Below are 27,583 nucleotides of genomic sequence, written 5' to 3' on the forward strand. Positions count from 1 at the left end.
ATGCAACATGCCTTGATTTTTCTAGTCATTTTCTTGTAATTGCTTCTGTCACTACTTGATATACTCTTTCTCTCAATTTAATACTGAACCCAGGATTTATATTTAATGTAACTTATAAGTATGTAAATATAAATAACCAGCCTTACTATTTGTTTTCACATCCTATGTTATTTAGTTTACTCTGTTCTTGCCTTCTTTTGGGTTAATCAAATATGTTAAATGCTTTTGTTGTTCTCCTCTTTATTAGTTTTTAGTTTTTAATTACTATATTATTTTTCTTGTATTTATCTTAGATTACAAAACAAATATTTGAGTTATATCAATACTTATTTATTCTGGATGCTGCATTTTATTGAAATGACTGAGTTTTATTTCATTTATTTTTCCTGGGGATGTTATCTTTTTCTATTTTTATTCTCCTAGAGTTTAACATTATTTTTGACATTTTATTTATTTTATTTTAAAAATTAATTTAAGTATTTTTGACATTTTAATTGTTTCATTTCATAATATCCTTTGTCCTTTCTAATATATACATGTAAAGATAGGTATATTAGTCAGTTTCCAGAAAAATACATATACAGGCAGTCAAATTAAAATAAATACCTTCACCAAATATGTCAAAACATTGTTTTATCCCATCCACACATATTCCACTGATACAGAGCCATTGATTCTGTCCACACGGATGCCCATCCTGAACATACACATCTTCTTGACATGCTGCTGATGAACCATTGCAATATTCATGGAGATCACATTCATCAGTGGAACCCCTACATATGTGTCCTTTTGGTATAAACTGGTGGGATGAGTTAAACAATATTGAGTAAAGCAGAATGTGAGCATTTAAATATTATAAAAAATGATAGCTTTACTAATATAGGTAATAAAATGTTTAAAGACTCTTACAGCACAAGATTCACAACACAGTCCAGTATCACAAGCTGACCCAGGCTGGAATCTACACGTGTCAGCGACACAGCACGTATCTGGCAGGGCGTCACAAGCCTGAAAGGCAAATCAAATGCTCTGAAATATCTTCCAACTTTACATTAAACAGATATTTAACAAGGACAGCATATTACATAATATATAGACAGATGCTTAACTTAAATGTTGGCAAATGGAAAAATATAAAGCCACTTATTCATTAATTTATTTAACATTTATTCATTACCTAATGTGCTAAACCAAGTGTTCTGTATATCACTAAGCTTGACTATTTTGGTAGTAGGATTTTCTGAGGTCCTGGAGTCCACCAAAGCCAAGACATCAATACCCACAAGTTTATTTCGGGAGGAGGGAGAGAAAATTGGAAGATGGGATTGACACATACACTACTATTTATAAAATAGATAACTAATAAGGACCTACTGAATAGCACAGGGAACTCTATTCAATACTCTCTAATGGCCTATGTGGGAACAAAATCTAAAGAAGAGTGGATATATAGTCAAGGCTATGGTTTTTTCAGTAGTCATGTATGGATGTGAGAGTTGGACTGTAAAGAAAGCTGAGAGCCGAAGACGGAGAAGGCAATGGCACCCTACTCCAGTACTCTTGCCTGGAAAATCCCATGGACGGAGGAGCCTGGTAGGCTGCAGTCCATGGGGTCGCTAAGAGTCGGACACGACTGAGCGACTTCACTTTCACTTTTCACTTTCATGCATTGGAGAAGGAAATGGCAACCCACTCCAGTGTTCTTGCCTGGAGAATGAATCCCAGGGACGGGGGAGCCTGTTGGGCTGCCGTCTATGGGGTCGCACAGAGTCGGACACGACTGAAGTGACTTAGCAGAGAGCCGAAGAAGTGATGCCTTTGAACTGTGGTGTTGGATAAGACTCTTGAGAGTCCCTTGGACTGTAAGGAGATCCAACCAGTCTATCCTAAATGAGATCAGTCCTGGGTGTTCATTGGAAGGTCTGATGTTGAAGCTTAAACTCTAATACTTTGGCCACCTGATACGAAGAGCTGACTCATTGGAAAAGACCCTGATGCTGGGAAAGATTGAGGGCAGGAGGAGAATGGGACGATAGAGGATGAGATGGCTGGATGGCATCACTGACTCAATGGACATGGGTTTGGGTGGGCTCTGGGAGTTGGTGTTGGACAGGGAGGCCTGGTGTGCTGTAGCTCATGGGGTCTCAAAGAGTTGGACACGACTGAGCGACTGAACTGAACAACTGTGCTGATTTACTGTACAGCAGAAATGAACACAACACTATAAATCAGCTATACACTATCAACTTTTTTTAATTAAAAAAGTAAAATAAAATTAAAAAGCTAAGAAATTGAGATTTTTGGCTCTTATAACAAAGTTATTTCACAAGATGTGAAATAAACATAAGTTATGATTTTAAAAGTTGATTAGTTCTTAGTCAATTTTTATGAATCTACTGTATTTTGATGTCTTTACCTTTTAAAGGATATTCAAAGTTTGCTTATAATTATCTAAAGATGAAGAGATACAAAATGATATTTCTGAACTTAGTTGAAATCATCACCTTTAATCGTTCATCCATATGTATTACAGTCTTGTTTTATGTTATAATTCATCTGTAACCTGTAACTGGTGGTTCTGTGTTTTAAAATTCCATTTTTAGAGTTAATAAAAAGCAACTGATAGGAAATAAGGATGGAGAGAGAGAAGACAGACACACAGGCGCGCGCACACACACACACACACACACACACACATGCACATTTTTAAATACCTGGGGATTTGAAATAGAGTTAATTGGGCAAACATTTTCAATAAGTTACAAAAAATAAATCATGGATTTTAGTAGTCTTATATGGGTTATGGCATGCTACTTCCTAGGGCACACAAAGTTTGCAGTATTTTCCAGAACTATTTTGCCTAATTAATGTCATTCCTATCTCTATGAGATTCCAGAGGGTAAAATTTTCTCAGGCAAGAATACTGGAGTGGGTTGCCATTTCCTTCTTCAGGGGATCTTCCTTATCCAGGGATCCAACCTGCATCTGTTGCATTGGCAGGTGGGTTCTTTACCACTGTGCCACCTGGGAAGCCCCAGGAAAACTGGACAGATGCATGTAAACCAATGAAGTCAGACCACTCCTCCACACCATACACAAAAAGAAACTTAAAATGGCTTACATAAAAGACACATCATAAATCTCCTAGAAGAGAACATAGGCAAAAAATTCTCTGGCATAAATCATAGCCATGTTAGGTCAGTCTCCCAAGGCAATAGAGATAAAAGCAAAAATAAATTAATGGGACCTAATCAAACTTCCAAGTTTTTGCACCACAAAGGAAACAAACTAAGTCAAAAGACAACTAGCAGACTGCGAGGAAATATTTACAAATGATGCAACTGACAAGAGCTTAATTTCAAACTGCTTGTACAACTCAACAACAGAAAACCAATAAACCCAGTTGAAAAATGGGCAGGAGACATAAATAGACATTTCCCCAAAGAAGACATACAGATGGCCAATAGACACATGAAAAGATACTCAACATCATTAGTTATTACAGAAATGCAAATCAACACTATAGTGTGATATTACCTGACACGTTCAGAAAGGCCATCATTAAAAAAACCAAAACTCTATAAAGAACATGCTAAAGAGGGTTTGGAGAAAAAGGAACCCTTCCACATTGTTGGTGGGATTGTAAGTTAGTGCAGCCACTACAGAAAACATCATAAAGATTCCTGAAAAACTGAAAATATAGTTGCTCTATGATCCAGCATTCCCACTTCTGAGCACATATCTGGAAAAACTATCATTTAAAATTAAAACTATCACTAAACTATCATTTAAATATATCATGAATTCCTATATTCACAGCAGTGCTATTCACAGTAGCCAAGACATGGAAACCACCTAAATGTCCATCAACAGATGCACGGATAAAGACCATGTGGTACATATACACATGAAATACTACTCAGTCATAAAAAGTAATGAAATAATGCCATTTACAGCAACATGTTTCAACCTAGAGATTATCATACCAAATTAAGTAAGTCAGAAAGGGAAAGACAAATGCCATGTGATATCACTTATATGTGGAAACTAAAATATTACACAAATGAACTGATCTATGAAACTGAAAGAGACACACAGAACAGAGGACAGGGGTGTGGTTGCCAAGGGTTCTGGGTGGAGGAGGAATGAGTTTGGAGTTTGCGTTAGCAGATACAAACTATTACCTTATAGAATGGATAAATAATGAGGTCCATGGGTCTCCTGCATTACAGGCAGACTTTACTATCTGAACCACTAGGGAAGCCCCATTGTATAGCATAGGTAACTAGATTCAGTACCCTATAATAAACTATAATGGAAAAGAATATAATAAAGAATGCATTTACATACACGCATATATAAAATGAATAACTGTGCTGTACAACAGTAGTTAACACAACACTGTAAATCAGATATACTTCAACAGTTGTTTTCATAAAGAGTTTTATGTTTAGAAACTGTAATTTGCAGCTCCACAAGCCAATCATGTTATTGTTTTAGTTGCTAAGTCATGTCTGACTCTGCGACCCCTGGCCTCCAGGCTCCTCTGCCCACAGGATTTCCCAGGCAAGAATACTGGCATGGGTTGCCATTTCCTTTTCCACGGGATCTTCCCAATCCACTGATCTCACCCGGGACTCCTGCCATGTCTCTCCTGCATTGCAGATGGATTCTCTACAACTGAACCACCAGGGAAGCCCAAATAATATATATATACATATACATATACATATACATATACATATACATATATATATATATATAAATATAACTTTGCTGTACAACAGAAGTTAACACAACATTGTAAATCAGCTATACTGCAATAAAAATAAAACTTTTTACAAAAAAAAAATACTAAGGAAGTGTATACACAAGAGGGGAAGCATAAACCTTGGTCAATTCAGCTGAAGGATTAAGACCCTGAAAATCATCAGTATGAATAATCTACAAACTGCTGAATTCACATATAAAAATATATGTGTAGTCATTAATTTAATATAATCCCAATATGCATTCTTAAGGCCTTTGCTAAAAAGCAAGTTTGATAAATTAGGTGAAATAGCAGTATTATACTATAAAATTAATACTTTTTGGTGTAATTCTGGTATATAGTTTTCCAAATTTGTACCAACCTTCTTATTGCCACAGTCACATTGTTCTCCCTCTTCAACTTTTCCATTACCACAAACTGCACTTTTGTATGTTGGATCTAAACGTGGCTGGTTTTGAAGACACTGGGACTTTGGCTTTGAAATAAAACGTAAAAAATCTTCCACGCTGCAGTTACTAAACAACTTCACACCACTGGAATGACTAAAAACACATCGACATTACATTTTTATGTAACCATTGCTTCCTGAAAATTGCTTAGCCTCAGAATACAAGTCTATAATTTAACAATAAATATAGCTAATATAAAATTACTGAATTTTAAGGTAATGGGCTCAAACCTTAGTTATGTGGATTATTACTCAAAAATGTTATTCACATGAGTATCATGAAAAAAATTAGAGAATTTTGGACAAACTGCCAATGTTTTTATTTTTTTGTGGTTGCTCCCAGGTGGAACATACTCTTTTAGTCATAATAACCACAAATAAGAGATACATTATTATATTGACAACAATTCAGATAACTACTATCTAAATGCTAGAAAACAAAAGGAGAAAAGTTGATAGAACTTGAATATTACTGAGAAGCAGGTAGTGCAAGATGTTTATTTTGTGTGAACTGGCCTATAAGTATACTTTCTGACAATGAAAGCAATGTTGTCATTAGAAAGAGATGGCCAATCATAATTATACCCAACTGGATAATTTATTTGCAGCTGGAACCTTTCACAGATTAGCTGGATGTTCTCATTCTCCTGTCTCCCATTTTTCCTTGATAATAGAACTTCTGATTTTCAGCTGAATACATGACTTCCCTGTATGATACCTATATTTCCCTTTTGTAAACCATAGGAGCAGACCACTGGCCTTAAAAAGAAACCATGAATTTAAGTTACATGAAGTACTGTTTACAGCCATGCTTTTTATCTGCACCTTTATTGTACTGGTAAGAGGCCTCAGTCCCTGGCCATATGGCTCCCTATAGAAAGTTACTCGAGGGTCCTCATGGTATTGCACCTACCTCCAACCCGAGTGCCTGATCAAAGAGAGAATATAGAGAAATTTGCAAACTTTCTAATTATATAATCTTGAAAGTCACACACCATCATTTCTACCAAGGTCTATTTGATGAAATCAAGTCACCAAATCCAACCCACATTCAATAGAGGGAAATCAAACTCTATACGTGTATACCTGTGGCGGATTCATGTTGCTGTATGGCAAAACCAATGCAATATTGTAAAGTAATCAACCTCCAATTAAAATAAATAAATTTATTAAAAAAATAAAACGTTCATGTTAAAGTGTCTCTGAAAAAAAAAGATGAATAAATTTTGAAAATGTACAACAATGTAATTGCAAGTAACAGAACAACATTTCACACTTGAAATGTGGTAAGACAGTAGAATTTAATTATTTTCAACATGAAGAAAAAAGAAAATTATAAGACATGAAGTAACTGACATGCTAATTATCTTGATTGTGATTATAAAAAAAATAAAGAAACAAAGTTCCTAGTTCCTAAAATTTCAAAGAAAGTCAAAATTCTCAGGCATATCATGTAGCACATCTGAGCTGCTGGAGACACAGAGTGTATAAGCCATGGACTATTGATTGGAAGTCCCCAGAAAAATTACAGTCTTTTAAAAAAAATCAGTGTGTGACATGTATTTTCTATGGATTATAGAAACAAAATAACACGTTAAACTCCTTAGGTTTTGCTATTTAATAAGCCACATTTTAAGGTTAAGACTGAGTACAACTGCCTCAGAAAGGCATGTGTTCAACCAGGATAGGACTCAGTTCTATGTAAATCACTGAATGTGATTTTGCCAAAAGTCATTAAACACCAGTAATTCTAGGACATGTTTCCCATCAATTTAAAGACTACCAACAAATCTTTTTCAAATATGCTGTTTACTCAGATTTTCCTTTAAATAGTGATAGATTTTTCACATCAATTTTTTGCCAGTCAATAATGATCAAAATGGTCATGTACAGATGTGAGAGTTGGACTATAAAGAAAGCTTTTGAACTGTGTGAGGTGTTGGAGAAGACTTTCGAAAGTCCCTTGGACTGCAAGGAGAGCAAACCAATCAATCCTAAAGGAAACCAGTCCTGAATATTCATTGGATCGACTGATGCTAAAGCTGAAGCTCCAATACTTTGGCCACCTGATGCAAAGAGCTGACTCATTTGAAAAGACCCTAATTCTGGGAAAGATTGAAGGCAGAAGGAGAAGGGGATGACAGAGGATGAGATGGTTGGATGGGATCACCAATGCTATGGACATGAGTTTGAGTAAGCTCCGGGAGTTGGTGATAGACAAGGAAGCCTGGCGTGCTGCAGTTCCTGGGGTGGCAGAGTCAGACACGACTGAGCAACTGAATTGATCAAAATGTCTGTGTCCTCCAAAATTTCACAATCATGCTATTAAAATGATGCAATACATTGAAAGATAAGATTAACAAACATTTTTTTGCAAGATTGTAATTTTTCAAGTTAAGCTTTTTAAAAAAGCTTTCCACAGATGCATGGTTTCTATATGTGTATTAATAACTTCACCAATTTTATACAGGCCATCATTTTATATTTTAAGTAAAATATCTATTTTTTCCTATCTACACAAGAATCAAAATTCTATTATGTCAAAAAATTAATGAAAAAATGTCAATACTCATTACTACTGCAAATTAAAGTTTGTTTGTTGATTAAGTTGTTTTGGGAGAGAAACTGGAAGGTGAAAAAAGGCAAAATATTTGAGATAATATAGAAGAAATTAAATGTATTGTTAAATAAAATGATGTATTGTTGGGTTTACAGTCCAAGAAAAAAAGGATAAAAGTCTGGCTTCAGTCACTGATTGGATGATGGTTTCCCTAAGTCTCCTGACTATTTGGTCCTAACTCTATAAAATCTCATAGCATATTCTAAGAATATTGAGGATAATAACAAAGAATTCACTAGGCCTTTGAGGCACATGAAGTACTGCAAAGGGCCTTCTCTAGTGACAAAGAAAAAGCCAAACCTGTGTCTTCTGCATTGCAGGTGGATTCTCTACCACTGAGCTTCCAGAGAAGCCCCTGCTTATATTATCCATCAGTTTTTTGTAGGTTGTCCACTTTTTTCCATTTAAGCCCCTAGCATATTCAGTTCAGTTCAGTTCAGTCGCTCAGTCATATCCGACTCTTTGCGACCCCATGAATTGCAGCACGCCAGGCCTCCCTGTCCATCACCAACTCCCGGAGTTCACGCAGACTCACGTCCATTGAGTCAGTGATGCCATCCAGCCATCTCATCCTCTGTCGTCCCCTTCTCCTCCTGCCCCCAATCCCTCCCAGCACCAGAGTCTTTTCCAATGAGTCAACTCTTCACATGAGGTGGTCAAAGTATTGGAGTTTCAGTTTTAGCATCAGTCCTTCCAATGAACACCCAGGCTAGCATATTAATCATAGTTAAACTCTCAGTCTATAATTGCAAAATCTTTGCCATATCTGAACCAAGTTCTCATGCCTGCTTTTTCTCATGCTTTCTCATGCTCTGCTTTTCCTTGACCTTAGTTTGACTTGTAGCTTTGTGTTGAAAGCTGGACTTGTGGTAGATGTCAGAGGCTTCAGATTCTTCAGGTGTCTTCTGTTGTCTCCCTATTGTCTATGGGTTTTCCCAGTAACTCTATCTAAAATGGAGTCTGTGTCTGGCAGCTCTCATGGTGTAGTGTATGGCTTTTCTACCAAAGCCCTGTGCACGTGGTGGTGAGGTGCTGAAAAGCATCTTTGAAATCAGTAGATGTCAAAATTTCAGGCTGAGCTAGGTAGAATGAAGAAGATTCATGTTAAAAGGCCTTACTAAGACATTCTTGTATAATCACGTCTGTATTTGGCTTATCAAATCATGCATTAAGCTATAAAATCATGCAAGTAACAAAGTGATGAATGTAAAGTGTGACCTACCTCTACATTTATCATTTTGTTACTTGCTTGATTTTATAGCTTAATTCATAATTTGATAAGCCAGAAATGGTAAGTAGGTCACAGAGGGGGCTTCCCTGGTAGCTCAGACGGTAAAGAATCCGCCTGCAATGCGGGAGAGCTGGGTTCAGTCTGAGGGTTGGGAAGATGCCCTGGAGGAGGGCATAGAAACCCACTCCAGTATTCCTGCCTGGAGAATCCCCATGGACAGAGCAGCCTGGTGGGGTCCATGGGGTCACAAAGAGACGGACATGACTGACTAAGCACATAGGTCACATGTGAGAAAGTGTGACATTAGATTACAAGAAATACTGAGAGATGCATGCAGCAGGGGCATTGGATTATATATTTTGATTTGGGATCAGTGACCACAATTTATATTTGACTATTAATAATTATTTTGATAGCAGAGATTTCATAAACAAAATACACAAAGCTTGTTTCACATAAACTATGTATGTAAAGCATATAAAAATGAAGCATCTTACACAGCTGCTGGGTTCATTATGCAGACGTCTCCTGGGCAATGGCATTTGTTAATGTCATCATAAGGTATTCCCATACTAAGGCTCAATAATTGAGCTATTATAACAGCAAGTGATTCCAGGCTTATGGTGCTGGAGTGCTGGGAAAAAAAAAACACACACTTATACATTCACATATATGAAGTATAATTATTAGAAATAGTCACATGATGAAATGCAATTGAGACATCAAATATGTCAATCACAGAAGGTATCATTATCAATATAAGGGAAAATATAAAAAGCAAAATGTGAAATTTTACCAAAATGCAGATGTATAGTTCATTTGTTGGCATCAGGCCAAGAAAATATTTGTAGCAATAACTTGTTATTCATATATAACAATAGTGCAATGTTTTACTTTTAAAAGAAAGTCAAAAAAGACACCTACTTATATACACACAGTGCCAGTAATAAATGAATAGTGTTCATTTATAATTTAATTATTAAGAGATAATATTTTATATGATGTTTCACACATTTTCAAATATCATAAATTAACCCTTATATTAATTTAGATTATGGTAATAATGAGTCTTGCTTTTTTTTCTTGCTTTTTCTTGCTTTTTTTCCTTTTTTTTTTTAAAAGAATAGCAAGTAAAAGCAGAAAAAAAAGAAAGAGTCATTTTTACCATAGTCTAAATTAGCAAGAGAATTTCAGAAAAACATCTGCTTTTGCTTTACTGACTACACCAAAGCATTTGACTGTGTGGATCACAACAAACTGTGGAAAATTCTTAAAGAGGTGGGAATACCAGACTACCTGACTTGCCTTCTGAGAAATCTGTATGCAGGTCAAGAAGCAACAGTTAGAAATGGACATGGAACAACAGACTGGTTTCAAATTGGGAAAGGAGTACGTCAAGGCTGTATATTGTCACCCTGTTTATTTAACTCATATACAGAGTACATCATGTGAAATGCTGGGCTGGATGAAGCACAAGCCGGAATCAAGATTGCAGGGAGAAATATCAATAACCTTAGATACACAGATGACACCACCCTTATGGCAGAAAGCAAAGAAGAGCCTTTTGATGAAAGTGAAAGAGGAGAGTGAAAAAGTTGGCTTAAAGCTCAACATTCAGAAAATGAAGATCATGGCATATGGTCCCATCACTTCATGGCAGATAGATGGGGAAACAGTGAAAACAGTGAGAAACTTTATTTTCTTGGGCTCCAAAATCACTGCAGATGTGACTGCAGCCATGAAATTAAAAGACGCTTACTCCTTGGAAGGAAAGTTATGACCAACCTAGACAGCATATTAAGAAGAATAGTTTGCCAACAAAAGTCCATTTAGTCAAAGCTAGTTTTCCCAGTAGTCATGTATGGTTGTGAGAGTTGGACCATAAAGAAATTTGAGAGCTGAAGAATTGATGCTTTTTTTAAATATAAATTTATTTATTTTAATTAGAAGCTAATTGCTTTACAATATTGTATTGGTTTTGCCATACATCAACATGAATCCGCCACAGGTATACATGTGTTCCCCATTCTGAGCTCCCCCTCTCTCCTCCCTCCCTGTACCATCCTTCTGGGTCATCCCAGTGCACCAGCCCCAAGCATCCAGTATCATGCATTGAACCTGGACTGGCGATTCATTTCATATATGATATTATACATGTTTCAATGCCATTCTCCCAAATCATCCCACCCTCTCCCTCTCCCACAGAGTCCAAAAGACTGTTCTATATATCTGTGTCTCTTTTGCTGTCTCGCATACAGGGTTATTGTTACCATCTTTCTAAATTCCATATATATGCGTTAGTATACTGTATTGGTGTTTTTCTTTCTGGCTTACTTCACTCTGTATAATAAGCTCCAGTTTCATCCACCTCATTAGAACTGATTCAAATGTATTCTTGTTAATGGCTGAGTAATACTCCATTGTGTATATGTACCACAGCTTTCTTATCCATTCATCTGCTGATGGACATCTGGGTTGCTTCCGTGTCCTGGCTATTATTAACAGCGCTGTGATGAACATTGGGGTACACGTGTCTCTTTCAATTCTGGTTTCCTTGGTGTGTATGATGCTTTTGAACTGTGTTGTTGGAGTAACTGTTGAGAGGCCATTGGACAGTAAGGGGATCTAACCAGTTAATCCTACAGTAAATCAGTCCTGAATATTCATCAGGAGGGCTGATATTGAAGCTGAAACTCCAATACTTCGGCCATCTGATGTGAAGAACTGACTCAATGGAAAATATCCTGATGCTGGGAAAGGTTAAAGACAGGAGGAGAAAGGGGCAACAGAGGATGAGATAGTTGGATGGCATCATTGACTTGATGGACATGAGTTTGAGCAAGTTCTGGGAGCTGGTGATGGACAGGGATGCCTGGCATGCTGCAGCCCATGGGGTCACAAAGAGTTGGACATGATTGAGCAACTGAACTGAATAATGAATGAAAATAAGAATACTGACCTTCCATAGTTTTTTAAACTTTATTTTAAAAATAAAATAAGGGAGAGAGGGACAGGGGATAGGAGGAGAGAAGGGGACGAGGAATGATTGATGCTGTGGGGAAGAAAATGAAGGATTCTGCTAAATTTCAAAGATATAAATAATAGGATATTATAAAAATACAATAATAAGACACTTTTATTAGCACAGTTTTCAGACTTTCTAGGTTTCAGGATAATGTAGAAAATGCCTGTAATCTCTCACTCAGTATATCTTTACAATTGTTTCTTTTTCTCTTGTTCCCCATTAGCATTTATAGCTCAGTAAGAGGGAAATAACAACATCCAAACCATCTCACTTTAGTTATTTGTGTGTGTGTGTGTTAGTCATTCAGTGATGTCTGACTCTTTAGGATCCCATGGACTGTGGCCCACGAGGCTCCTCTGTCCATGGGATTCTCCAGGCAAGAACACTGGGGTGGGTTGCTGTTCCCTTCTCCAAGTTATTTGTAAAACTTGGAGAAGTAATAAAATAAAAAATCCCAGTATGCAATACTCTTTTATTCTTTATCTTCTGATTTGTGCATATGTTCTGGTCTCTCCTTTCCTTGTACAATAGAGTCAAAGACATGGTTTCACATTTGAGATGACATTTTGTTATATTTCCTTTCTGACAATTTTACTTCTATTAGTCAGCTTGTGTTGCCCTCAGAAACATTATAGACTGAGTATCTTCCTAAAGTTGCTCAAGATGCCATTGGGTTTAGTTTCTTGTAAGGTCTCTCTCCTGGTTTCTGGAGGGCTGTCCCCTTCTATTACCACAAAGACACCAATCCTATTGGATTAGGTGCCCAGGCTTATGACCTCCTTTAACCTTAGTTACCCCTTAAAGGCCCCTTCTCCAAATACAGCTGCATTGGGGGTTAGGGTTTCAGTATATGAATTTTAGGGGGACACAGGCTATAACAGAGTAGTATGGAAACCCTGAAACCTGTACAGACTGGAGTATGAGACTTTTCTAAAGGATACTGTTATGATTAATTCTATTGTAAAATAAACAGAAATAAAGTCATGGAAAAATAAAAATTATATTTAGCATTACACAGATATATAGAACAGTCTTTTGGACTCTGTGGGAGAGGGAAAGGGTGGGATGATTTGGGAGAATGGCATTGAAACATGTATAATATCATATAAGAAACAAATCACCAGTCTAGGTTCAAGGCAGGATACAGGATGCTTGGGGCTGGTGCACTGGGATGACCCAGAGGGATGGTATGGGGAGGGAGGTGCGAGGGGGGTTCAGGATTGGAAACATGTGTACACCTGTGGCAGATTCATGTTGATGTATGGCAAAACCAATACAATATTGTAAAGTAAAAAAAAAAAAGAAAGAAAATAAATTAAATTAAAAAAATACTTATTAGAAAAGATTTACAACTAAGCAGACTTGTTTCTTTTAGTGAGTAATATCTGCTTAGGGCAATAGTTTTCAGATAAGAATAGCATCTGGGTAATATTCCATTGTGTGTATGTACCACAACTTTCCTATCAATTTATCTGCCAATGGACATCTAGGTTGCTTCCGATCCTAGCTATTGTTAATAGTGCTGCAATGAATATTGGGGTACATGTGTCTTTTTCAGTTCTGGTTTCCTTAGGGTATATGCCCAGTAGTGGGACTGGGGTGGATGGACTTGGGTTCTATTATACAGAATGAAATAAGTCAGAAAGAGAAAGACAAATACCATATATTAACACATATATATGGAATCTAGAAAGATGGTACTGATGATCCTACGTGCAGAGCAGCAAAGGAGACACAGACATAAAGAACAGATTTTTGGACTCAGTGGGAGAAGGAGAGGGTGGGATGACTTGAGAGAATAGCTTTGAAATATATACATTACCATATGTAAGATAGATAACCAATGTGAGTTTGACTGGAGGAGAAGGGGATGACAGAGGATGAGATGGTTGGATGGCATCACCGACTTGATGGACATGAGTTTGAGCAAGCTCTAGGAGTTGGTGTTGGACAGGGAAGCCTGGCGTGCTACAGTCCATAGGGTTGCAAAGAGTCGGACATGACTGAGCGAATAAACTGAACTGAACTGTGAGTTTGATGTATGAAGCAGGACACCCAAAGCTGGTGCTCTGTGACAACCTGGACAGATAGGGTGGGGAGGGAGGTGGATGGGGGTTCAGGAGGGAGGGAACACAAGTATACCTATGGCTACCAGTCCATTCTAAAGGAGATCAGCTCTGGGTGTTCTTTGGAAGGAATGATACTAAAGCTGAAACTCCAGTACTTTGGCCACCTAATGTGAAGAGTTGACTCATTGGAAAAGACTCTGATGCTGGGAGGGATTGGGGGCAGGAGGAGAAGGGGACGACTGAGGATGAGATGGCTGGATGGCATCACTAACTTGATGGACGTGAGTTTGAGTGAACTTCGGGAGCTGGTGATGGACAGGGAGGCCTGGCGTGCTGCAATTCATGGTCGCAAAGAGTCAGACATGACTGAGTGACTGAAATGAACTGAACTGAACTGAATGCTTATTGATGTATGGCAGAACTAACACAATATTGTAAAGTAACTATCCTTCAGCTAAAATATTAAAAAAAGAACAGCATCTGACATCTGTTATAGCCTTGTTTGTGGCTTCTTTTGCCCAATATACATGTTTTGAGACTCAACAATGGCAAATATAGCAATACTTCTTTTTATTGCTTATAGTATATGAAGCATTATATGAAGCAATAAAAAACATGTTTATCAATTTCATGGATAACCAATATTGTTAAGATGTCAGTCTCCCTCAAATCGACCTAAAGATTCAATTCAAAACCAGTGTCCAAGCAGTTTTTCTTGAAATTGACAAGCTGATTTTAAAAGAGAAAGTCAGCAAACCTAGAAAAACTAAATCAGTCTGAAGAGGCAGTAGTAGGGTTCACACTATCATTTTTTATAATTTGCCATAAAACTACAGCAAGTTTTATTTATATTGAGACAAGGAGGTGTTGGAGAAAGGAAAGACATAAAGCGGTCTATCTATCATCTATTCATCATCTCTATCATGCACATATCTTTTAATGTTTAAGTATATATTTATACTTAAGTACTAGCCATTGTATTAATCAGACTTCTTTTGAGAAATAAAACCAATAGCATATATATAATAATGAATATCATATATGAAGAGGTTTATAATAAGGAATTGGTTCAGACAAATATAAAGACTGGCAATCCAAAACTTCAGAGTGAGCTGGAAGCCTGGAGACACAGGAGAGCTGATGGCACAGGTGGAGCCTGAAGGCACTCTGTTGATGAATTTCTTCTTGCTTGAAGGGGATGGTCTTTTTGTTCTATTCAGGCCTTCAACTGATTGGATGAGGCCAACCCACATTGTAGAGGGCAAGGTGCTTTACTCAGATTTCACTGATTTAAATATTAATCTAATCAAACCTCTCCAAAGTGACATAAAATTAAGCACCACAAAAATTTCTCAAACTAGAGGTTGAGGTTCCAAATGTAACTTTTCTTTCACCTTTCCACTTCCCCTCTGCCTCCAAGGCCAGGTGCACCACTTCCCTCTACCTAGTTTTTAAAGAGAAGTCTTAAGCATAATCATAGATGTTTCCATCATTCATGGTATGTATCTAGTAAGTTAGCAAGCCCTATATGTTCTGCTTTTGTGATATATACCAGATAAAAATTACTTCTCGCGTATCCAAGAATAAGACACTAGCTGATATCTCAGATGACCATTATATCTACTACTGTGGGCAGGAATCCCTTAGAAGAAATGGAGTAGCCATCAGAGTCAACAAAAGAGTCAGAAATGTAGTACTTGGATGCAATCTCAAAAATGACAGAATGATCTCTGTTCATTTCCAAGGCAAACCATTCAATATCACAGTAATCCAAGTCTATGCCCAGACCAGTAACGCTGAAGAAGCTGAAGTTGAACAGTTCTATGAAGACCTACAAGACCTTCTAGAACTAGGGACTGGAATGCACAAGTAGGAAGTCAAGAAACACCTGGTGTAACAGGCAAATTTGGCCTTGGAGTACAGAATGAAGCAGGGCAAAAGCTAATAGAGTTCTGCCAAGAGAACACACTGGTCATAGGAAACACCCTCTTCCAACAACACAAGAGAAGACTCTACACATGGACATCACCAGATGGTCGACACCAAAATCAGACTGATTATATACTTTGCAGCCAAAGATGGAGAAGCTCTATACAGTCAGCAAAAACAAGACCGGGAGCTGACTGTGGCTCAGATCATGAACTCATTATTGCCAAATTCAGACTGAAATTGAAGAAAGTGGAGAAAACCACTAGACCATTCAGTTCAGTTCAGCCGCTCAGACATGTCTGGCTCTTTGCGACTCCGTGAATCACAGCACGCTAGGCCTCCCTGTCCATCACCAATTCCCAGAGTTCACTCAAACTCACGTCCATCGAGTCAGTGATGCCATCCAGCCATTTCATCCTCTGTCGTCCCCTTCTGCTCCTGCCCCCAATCCCTCCCAGCATCAGAGTCTTTTCCAATGAGTCAGCTCTTTGCATGAGGTGGCCAAAGTACTGGAGTTTCAGCTTTAGCATCATTCCTTCCAAAGAAATCCCAGGGCTGATCTCCTTCAGAATGGACTGGTTGGATCTCCTTGCAGTCCAAGGGACTCTCAAGAGTCTTCTCCAACACCACAGTTCAAAAGCATCAATTCTTCAGAGCTCAGCTTTCTTGACAGTCCAACTCTCACATCCATACAGGATCACTGGAAAAACCATAGCCTTGACTAGACGGACCTTTGTTGGCAAAGTAATGTCTCTGCTTTTGAATATGCTATCTACGTTGGTCATAACTTTTCTTCCAAGGAGTAAGTGTCTTTTAATTTCATGGCTGCAGTCACCATCTGCAGTGATTTTGGAACCTAAAAAAACAAAGTCAGCCACTGTTTCCACTGTTTCCCCATCTATTTCCCATGAAGTGATAGGACCAGATGCCATGATCTTCATTTTCTGAATGTTGAGCTTTAAGCCAACTTTTTCCACTCTCCTCTTTCACTTTCATCAACAGGCTTTTTAGTTCCTCTTCACTTTCTGCCATAAGGGTGGTGTCATCTGCGTATCTGAGGTTATTGACATTTCTCCTGGCAATCTTGATTCCAGCTTGTGCTTCATCCAGTCCAGTCTTTCTCATGATGTACTCTGCATGTAAGTTAAATAAGAAGGGTGACAATATACAGCCTTAACATACTCCTTTTCCTATTTGGAACCAGTCTGTTCCATCTCCAGTTCTAACTGTTGCTTCCTGACCTGTATACGGGTTTCTCAAGAGGCAGGTCAGGTGGTCTGGTATTCCCATCTCTTTCAGAATTTTCCACAGTTTGTTGTGATCCACACAGTCAAAGGCCTTGGCATAGTCAATAAAGCAGAAATAGAAGTTTTTCTGGAACTCTCTTGCTTTTTCAATGATCCAATGGATGTTGGCAATTTGATCTCTGGTTCTTCTGCCTTTTCTAAAACCAGCTTGAACATCTGGAAGTTCATGGTTCATGTTTACTTAGCCATAATAAACTACAGAAAGTTAATTGCATATTAATCTAAATAGCATCTCATTTATACATCTTAGCCAAGTAAACTAAATCATACCATACCAGAGCAACACCTCCTCCATAGTGTTTATCACACATCCTCCCTTGAAAGGTTGCACCAATATAATTTGATTTTTCTCTGTAACTTAAGTTTAAAAAAGCATAATCATATAACTTTGCAAAATTAAGCACAATTATAATTAAATTTAACTAGTACTTTCTTGTTTTGCATACTCAAATAACAATTTCAGATATTTCCACTTAACAACACTAGGATAAGAAAGCATAGAAATGGATGATATGTGTCTGCTTATTTTTAAAATAGTAATATAGATTAAAAATAATAAAAGGTGAATTATTATATGAATTTTTAGACTGCAATGAAGATTCTTTTTTATATAATTTTTTCAAAATTTACTGATTCTTAAAAAGTAAATAATGAAAATAAATAAAATTCCTTAAAACTAGAAAGCTAAGACATTTCAGTTGACAATTGGGCAGAGTAAGCTTCTGGGTTGAAATCCCTCCTTAATCTGATATAATTAGCCTGGTCTAACCATGCAAAGGTATGTGTATTTGTGGAAGAAAAATAATATAAAAGGTTAAAATTTTATAATTTTATATATGATTTTTACATAATATATTTGTGGAAGAAAAATTATATAAAAGGTTAAAATTTTATAATTTTATATATGATTTTTACATAGTATGATAATATATAATACATATGGGTCCTGAATATTGATAAGAGAAAAACAAAGAGATTATTAAATAGAAATGGAGGCTTGTATTTTTAAAAATGTGGTTGATTGTGAATATAGTACATTAGAGATATTGAAATGTACAATAATGTTTCCACATCATTATTTGCTTTTGTTCTATAGAAACAAAGCATAAAAAGAAGGCTACATCTCTAAATTCATAGAATACATTTCTTCAAAGAGATATTGCTAATATTTTACATTTAGTTAAGTGTTAGTTACTCAGTCGTGTCCGACTCTTTGTGACCCCATGGACTGTAGCCCACCAGGTTCCTCTGCCAATGGTATTTTCCAGGCAAAAATACTGAAGTGAGTTGCCATTTCCTACTCCAGAGGATCTTCCCAACACCAGGATTGAACTCACATCTCTTGAGTCTCCTGCATTGGCAGGCAGGTTCTTTACCCCTAGTGTCACCAGTTAGGCACATTTAATGGTATGTTATATACTCAGTGTAAGAAGACATACTTTAATAAGATTGAAGCAGGTTTTAACTATCAGCCAATATATAGAGTAATCGATATTTGTAATTCTGCTATAAAACTTATGTTGTGAAAAATACTATTCACAGGATATTGTATGTAAAGAAATGACAAGATATTTTTTCCTTAATGGCTTGTCAGAAATTAGGTCAAATTACAGATGCTTTCTAATGTGTAATATTTAGTAATGACAAGATATACTTACACAAGTAAAAACGCCATATCATGTGGACGTAGGACAAGATAAGATCGTTTCCATTTTACAAATCTGTGTAATAATTCATTAGCATCTCCAGTTACTGGAATTTTATTTTCATCTATCCAAAGCTCTAATGAAGATAGAATTACTGTAATATTAAGTGAAGTAAAAATCTAAAATAGGAGACATAAAGAAAATATGTTTAAACTATATGGCTTAAATAGATTTGGGAATTTATCTGCAAAAATAAACACTATACAAGACATACACATTAAAAATATAAACTGCAAATCTGGATTGCATCTTATAAATTATATTAGTGAGTAATAAATATCACAAATAAAACAAGTAATAAGGAACATTTTGATATGCTTGTACTTAATTAAGCCAGGCCAATGTCACGCACGTGCTTTACCTAATTTGATCCTTACAAAACCCTAAGTAGGTATTTATAATTATTAATTACTGCAATTAAAGGGTTATAAAACTTAAAATGGTTATATATTTGCCCTCTTTCACACAACATGTGTAGTCAGGCAGGGTGATTAAAAAAAAAACACTCTGAAAACTGTTTAGGTAACACAGGCAAATGCATAAGTAAACACTTACAGCATTGGTCAATCCAGTCAACTGGAAAATCTTTTGAATGACAACAGTCGTATCAGCACCCATATGATTATACTGAAAAAGATAATTTGCATTTTAGATCTAAATATATATATATATTGCTTCCTATCTAATAATGCTTATTATACTTAAATTGTCAAAGTTAAGAAATTTTTTAAAATTACCAATTTATTAGTTTTTAAACATTATCTATTATTATAGACAGCATGATATACATTAAGTGTGAAAATGAAAAACAAAAAAAAGACACTACAAACTTTCACAAAAAGAAGAAAACTTTCTAAATTCACTTATGAGGCCATTTCATGGGAAATAAATGGGGAAACAGTCAGACTTTATTTTTTTGGGCTCCAAAATCACTGCAGATGGTGATTGCAGCCATGAAATTAAAAGATGCTTACTCCTTGGAAGGAAAGTTATGACCAACCTAGATAGCATATTGAAAAGCAGAGACATTACTTTGCCAACAAAGGTACATCTAGTCAAGGCTATGGTTTTTCCTGTGGTCATGTATGGATGTGAGAGTTGGACTGTGAAGAAAGTTGAGTGCCAAAGAATTGATGCTTTTGAACTGTGGTGTTGGAGAAGACTCTTGAGAGTCCCTTGGACTGCAAGGAGATCCAACCAGTCCATCCTAATGGAGATCAGTCCTGGGTGTTCATTGGAAGGACTGATGCTAAAGCTGAAACTCTAATACTTTGGCCACCTCATGTGTAGAGTTGACTCATTGGAAAAGACCCTGATGCTGGGAGGGATTGACAGCAGGAGGAGAAGGGGATGACAGAGGATGAGATGGCTGGATGGCATCACCAACTCGATGGACATGAGTTTGAGTGAACTCCGAGAGCTGGTGATGGACAGGGAGGCCTGGTGGGCTGGATTCATGGGGTCTCAAAGAGTCGGACACGACTGAGCAACTGAACTGAACTGAAACATTATCTATTATTATAGATAGCATGATATATATTAAGTGTGAAAACGAAAAACAAAAAAGACACTACAAGCTTTCACAAAAAGAAGAAAACTTTCTAAACTCACTTATGAGGCCAGCATTATCCTAATATCAAAACCACTCAAAAATAGCACGAATAAAAGAAAATTATAGGCCAAATTCCTAATGAATATAGGTGGAAAAATTCTCAAGAGAATATTGGCAACATGAATTCAACAACACACTGAAAGGATCATATACCATGATCCAGTGAGATTTATTCCAGGGATCCAAGAATGGTTTAATCTCTCTGAATCAATCAGTGTGATACACCCCATTAACAAAATGAAGAATAAAAAAATCATATGATCATCTCAATAGATGCAGAAAAAAACATTTAATAAATTTCAATCTGCTTTCAGGATAAAAACTCACCAAAGTGAATATAGAGAGAATACACCACAACATAATAAAGGCCATGATCAACATCACACTCAGCAGTGTAAAGTTGGAAACTTTCCCAATAAGACCAGGAACAAGAGAAGGATACCTGTAGTTGCCACTTTTATCTAACATAGTACTGGAAGTCTCAGTCAGAGCAATTAGGCAAGGAAAACAACTACAAGGTATTCAAATTGGGAAAGAAAGAAGTGAAACTGTCACTATTTGCAGGTGACATAAATAGAAAACCCTAAAATGAAAGTGTTAGTTGCTCAGTTGTGTCCAACTCTTTTGGACTGTAGCCCACCAGGCTCCTGTCTATAAAATTCTCCATGCAAGAATGCTGGATTGGGTAGCCATTCCCTTCTCCAGGGGTTCTTTCCAACCCAGGGATTAAAGCTGGGTTTCCTGCATTGCAGGCAGATTCTTTACCATCTGAGGCACCAGGGAAGCCCATCAGAAAACTGTTGGAACTAGAAAGAAATTCACTAAAGCTGCAAGATACAAAACCAATATACAAAAATCGGTTATATTATCTCTCGACAATAATAAGCTATCAGAAAGCAAAACTAAGAAAACAATGCCATTTACAACAGCATCAGAAGAATAAAATACCTAGGAATAAATTTAACCAAGGAAATGAAAGATCTTTTCACTGAAAACTATATAAAGACATTGATTAAAGAAACTGAAGAAGGGAGAGAGCAAGGTGGTAGAGGAGTAGGAGGACCTGGAGTACATCTCTCCCCACAGATACATCAGGAATACACCTTCAGACACAGAAGTACATGCAGGACACCAGCTGAGAGTGGACAGGAGAACCTGACCAGTGGAAAAGAATTTATAGAACCATGCAAAACTCGGTAGGACGAAGGAACTAGGGAGAAAGATAGGAGTGTTAGTAGGACTGGACCTGCCCTCAGTGGGTGGGGAAAGTGAAGCAGGGGTCCAATCCCAACATCGGGGCAATTGTCTGAGTCAGAAGAGAAACATTTAAGGCTGAGAGTGAAACAACTGAACTGTGGCACCTAAATGGAATGAGAATCAGACAGTCCTTGCTGCAGCCATACATACCCGGGACAGGGATGTAGGTTCCCTAGAAGGCGCAGTGGCTGGGAACTTGAGTTTAAGGATTGTGGAGCAATCCCAGGGTGAGGGCTGCTGTTGACTGTGGAGAGACGGATCAAGGGGATATGAGAGAGGAGACTGTGGTGGGAAAATCCTGTGGAGGAAAGCCACGTGGAAGCAAGGCAATATGGGTGTCACATGGAGGGGTGGAGCCATCGCCATACCCTCTCTCTCCACACACGCCTGCATCAGCAGCTGAACAATAGAAAGGCTGGCCCTCAAACACCTGACACACTGCACTACAGAGTAGGACCCCACCCAGGGTGCCCCTTTAAGTGACTGATGTGCAAGACCACACAGTAGGACCCCAGCCAGGGGGGTGGGCCCTCTATGTGCCTAATGGGTCGAGCAACAGAGAAGGACCCCGGGCAAGTGCCTGAACAGGCAGAGATGCAGAGAAAAACTGGCTATAGGGGCCTTCTGATCGCCAGCTACAAGAAACTTGAAGAAAGACTCTGATAGGGCCATAACTCCTGTGGCGGAGGCAGTCTGTGCCCCTGCACACTTGGCACCTAGGGTCCCTGCAAGCCAAGCAGCTGCACCACCTTCATGATCAACCCTCCCTGGGACAAAGCCGCCACAGGCATTAAAAGTCTTGTCTATGCACGCAGGGTCGCTTTGGGCATGTTCAACTCTTTGTGACCTTGTGGACTGTGGCCTGCCAGGCTTCTCTGCCAGGGCAGTTCTCCAGGCAAGAATACTGGAGTGTATTGGCCAATACTGGTTGCCATACCCTTCTAGAGCACTATATTTCATGCTGTCCTGGCTGCCAACTCCCCTGAGTCCCTGGTGCTGCCAGAGCCCCTGCAACCCAAGCAGCTGTACCACGTCCACACCTGGCCCTCACTGGGGGACACCCAAGTCCTCCAGGGCAGCCTCAGAAGCAAAGCCCAGTGGACTAGCCACATGCAGAGATGGAAAGAAAACCACAATTGAAACCCAGGGACAGTGTGGCTAAGGAAGAAAACCCAAACCCCTCCCACCAGCTGTACAAGCTGCACATTAAATCCGCATGATCAACTAGGCAGACTCTGTGTCTATGGAACATATATAAAAGGGCATTGAGAGCTCCCACAAAGGAAAACACACTAGTTCTGACAGCTGTGGATATTGGAGGCAAGAACACACAGGAGTAGGAGCAGATTAGAATCTGAGCTGCCCCCACAGCAGGTCCAGAGACCAGCACAGTGTTGGAGGGCATCCTAGGGAGGTGAGGCAGACTGTGACTCCCAGCGAGGGAAAGGACGCTGACAGCAGTGACTCAAGAAAAACATTTATTATTCTTGTGTTTTGACTTGTTCTGTAGATTCATTTGGATTTTTAAATATTTTTTTCTTTATTTTAATTTTTTTCCCCTCTGTTCCCCCCAAAAAAACCCTGATGTGCAGTTTTCAATTTTTTTGGCACTATGAAATCTAATTAAGCTTTTGAGCTTTTTTTCTCTTTTCTCAGTCACATTTTTTTTTTTTTATTGTTGTTATAAACCCTTGCCTCTATGTTGTGCTTTTGCAGTTCTATGGAGTTTTCCTTTTATTTTTCTTTTCTTTCTTCTTCCTTTTATTTTTCTCCTTTTTAACTTTTAATTTCTTTAAAACCTATTATTCTTTTTCTACATTTATACCTTTGTTTGCTTTCCTACTGTTCTCTTCCCCTTGCAGTTAATCTTTAATGTATATAAATCTTCTTTATCTACCTCTATTTACCTTTGCATATCTATTCTTTCTTTCTTTCCTTCCTTTCTACTCAACATATTTATTAGCTTTGTTTTCATTGCTTTATTCCCCACCTGGCACATTGCTTTAGTTTTGTCTTCCAGTTTACGCTTTAGCTAGTTTTATTCTTAACTGGTAGATATAATTTTTGGTTTTGTTCACTGGGTCAATCTACTGTACTTTATTTTTGTTGAACTGTTTTGAATTTGCTTATGGGTGCATAGGTATATATTTTGTTATTTTAATTATTCTTTGCCTGATTTTGTAACTACCATTTGTCTGAGGTTCATCTTTGGTTTCTTGTTTTTGGGTATTTGTTTTAAACTCACTTAATGCCATAACAAACCACTTGTGGAATCTTCATTCCTGACCAGAGATCAAGCCCTGAACCTTTGAAGTGGGAGCACTGACTTCAAGACCCTAGACTACCATAGAACTCACCCTAGGGAGTATCAAATAGTGGGAACTCACACAAAGGAAACCACCGGAACACAAGACCCAGCATTACTCAACGAGCATTAGCATTTGTTTCTAAACAACAAACAAAACAAAAATACAAACCTAATCATCAGCAGATAGGATTGCCAACTCACTCAACCTTACCAATCAGAGGGGGAAAAAAAAAAAAACAGCACAAAACTTGATCCAAACTTAGGAGGGCAGAAACCAAAAGGAAAAAAGAACTCAACCTTGAAGCCTGGGAAGATGAGACCTCAAACACAAGAAGATAAAAAATAAAAATAATGGAAAGTAAAGAAATACTACACAAATGAAGGAACAAACTAGAAACACAGAAGTCCAAATAAATGAAGAGGAAATAGGCAAGCTACCTGAAAAAGAATTCAGAATACTGATAGTAAAGATGATCAAAACCCTTGAAAACAGAATGCGGAAAATGCAAGAATCCATTAACAAAGACCTAGAAGAATTAAAAAATAAACACACAAACAACACAATGACTGAAATTAAAAATACTCTAGAAGGAACCAAGAGCAGAATATTTGAAGCTGAAGAATAAATCAGTGGGCTGGAAGATAAAATGGTGGAAATAACTTCTGAAGAGCAGAATAAAGTAAAAAGAATGAAAAGAACTGAGGATAGTCTCAGAGACCCCTGGGATGATATCAAATTTACCAACATTTGAATTATAGAGGTCCCAGAAAAAGAAGAGAAAAAGAAAGAGTATGAGAAAAGATTTGAAGAGATTATAGTTGAAAATTTCCCCAAACAAGGAAAAGGAAATAGTCAACCAAGTTCAAAGAGGTGCAAAGAGTCCCATACAGGATAAACCCAAGGAGAAACACATCAAGCACATACTAATCAAACTTATAAAGACTAAAGACAAAGGAAATATATTAAAAGCAGCAAGGGAAAAGCAACAGTAGCATACAAGGGAAACCTCATAGGTTTAACATCTGATCTTTCAGCAGAAATTCTGCAGGCCAGGAGGGAATGGCAGGATATTTTTAAAGCACTGAAAGGGAAAAATCTACAATCAAGATTACTGTAACTGGCAAGGATCTCATTCAAAATTGTTGGAGAGATAAAAAGTTTTTCAGACAAGCAAAAGTTAAGAGAATTCAGTATGACCAAGGCTTTAGAACAAATGTTAAAGGGACTTATATAGTCAAGAAATACAAGAGAAGAAAAAGATATATAAATGAAAACAGTTAGGAAAATGGCAATAGGAACATATATATGAAAATTACTTTAAATGTAAACAGATGAAATGCTCCAACCAAAACACACAGACTGGCTGAATGGACACAAGAACAAGACCCAAATATATGCTGTCTACAAGAAACTCACTTCAGATCTAAAGACACATATAGACTGAAAGTGAGAGGATGGAAGAATATATTGCATGCAAATGGGAAGCAAAAGAAAGCTGGAGTAGCAATCCCCATATCAGACAAAATAGACCTTAAAATAAGTTTACAAGAGATAAGGAAAGACACTACATAATGATCAAGGGATCAATCCAAGAGGAAGACATAACAATTGTAAATATCTATACACCCAACAGATGGTGATTGCAGCCATGAAATTAAAAGATGCTTACTCCTTGGAAGGAAAGTTATGACCAACCTAGGTAGCATATTGAAAAGCAGGGACATTACTTTGCCAACAAAGGTCCATCTAGTCAAGGCTATGGTTTTTCCAGTGGTCATGTATGGATGTGAGAGTTTGACTATGAAGAAAGCTGAGCACTGAAGAATAGATGCTTTTAAACTGTGGTGTTGGAAAAGACTCTTGAGAGTCCCTTGGACTCAAGGGGAACCAACCAGTCCATTCTGAAGGAGATCAGTCCTGGGTGTTCTTTGGAAGGAATGATGCTAAAGCTGAAACTCCAGTACTTTGGCCACCTCATGTGAAGAGTTGACTCCTTGGAAAAGACTGTGATGCTTGGAGGGATTGGGGGCAGGAGGAGAAGGGGATGACAGAGGATGAGATGGCTGGATGGCATCACCGACTCAATGGACATGAGTTTGAGTGAATTCCAGGAGTTGGTGATAGACAGGAAGGCCTGGTGTGCTGCGATTCATGGGGTCGCAAAGAGTCAGACACGACTGAGTGACTGAACTGAACTGAACTGAACTGATGCACCCAACACAGGAGCACCTCAGTACCTCAGACAAACACTAACAGACATAAAAGGAGAAATTGACAGTAACACAATAACAGTAGGAGACTTTAACAGCCCACTCATACCAATGGACAGAGCATCAAAACAAAAAATTAATAAGGAAACACAAGTCTTAAATGATACATTAGATGAGATGGATCTCATTGATATCTTCTGGGCATTCCATCCAATGCAGAAGAATACACATTCTTCTCAAGTGCATGTGGAACATTCTTCAGGATAGACCACATCTTGGGTCACAAATCAAACCTCAGTAAATTTAAGAAAATTGAAATTATGTCAAGAATTTTCTCCAACCACAACGTTATGAGACTAGATATCAATTACAGGAAAAAAACTGTAAAAAGACAAACACTTGGAGATTAAATAATATGTATCTACAAAACAACTTGTTACTGAAAAAATCAAAAGGGAAATAAAATTTCTAGAAAAAAATGACAATGAAAGCATGACAACTCAAAACCTATGGGATGCAGCAAAAGTAGTTCTAAGAGGGAAGTTTACAGCAATACAATCCTACCTCAAGAAACAAGAAAAAGCATCGAATAGACAACCTAACTTTATGCCTAAAACAACTGGAAAAAGAACAAACAAATCCCCGAATTAGTAGAAGGAAATAAATCATAAAGATCAGAGCAGAAATAAACATAAAAGAAATGCAAGAATAGTAAAGATTAACAAAGCTAAAAGCTGGTTCTTTGAGAAGATATACAAAATTGACAAACCTTTAGCCAGACTCATCACAAAAAGAAGAAAGAGGAAGCAAATCAACAAAGTTAGAAATGAAAAAGGAGAGGTTACAACAGACAATGCAGAAATACAAAGGATTATAAGAGACTATTATGAACAATTATATGGCAATAAAATGGATAACCTGGAAGAAATTCTTAGAAAAGATCAATCTTCCAATACTGAACCAGAAAGATACATAAATTATGAACAACCCATTACAAGCACTGAAATTGAAGCTGTGGTCAAAAATCTCCCCCAAAACAAAAGCCCAGGACCAGATGGCTTCACAGGAGAATTCTACCAAACATTT

General features: G+C 37.6%; 1 protein-coding gene across 4 annotated transcripts in view; it reads right to left on the minus strand.

The window, feature by feature from the left end:
• Window positions 1-27,583, minus strand: part of ADAM2 (ADAM metallopeptidase domain 2) — a 101,345-nt gene that overhangs the window by 38,162 nt on the left and 35,600 nt on the right. For all 4 annotated transcript variants that reach the window (XM_024986188.2, XM_024986190.2, XM_024986189.2 and 1 more), the window contains 7 exon segments: window positions 19,665-19,736; window positions 19,062-19,228; window positions 17,679-17,760; window positions 9,571-9,707; window positions 5,136-5,316; window positions 913-1,011; window positions 607-802 (listed from right to left, as the gene is read on the minus strand). In XM_024986188.2, the coding sequence (XP_024841956.1) occupies window positions 607-802; window positions 913-1,011; window positions 5,136-5,316; window positions 9,571-9,707; window positions 17,679-17,760; window positions 19,062-19,228; window positions 19,665-19,736 (934 nt within the window).

This window comes from Bos taurus, chromosome 27, assembly GCF_002263795.3.
Source record: "Bos taurus isolate L1 Dominette 01449 registration number 42190680 breed Hereford chromosome 27, ARS-UCD2.0, whole genome shotgun sequence".
Lineage (NCBI taxonomy): Eukaryota > Metazoa > Chordata > Mammalia > Artiodactyla > Bovidae > Bos > Bos taurus.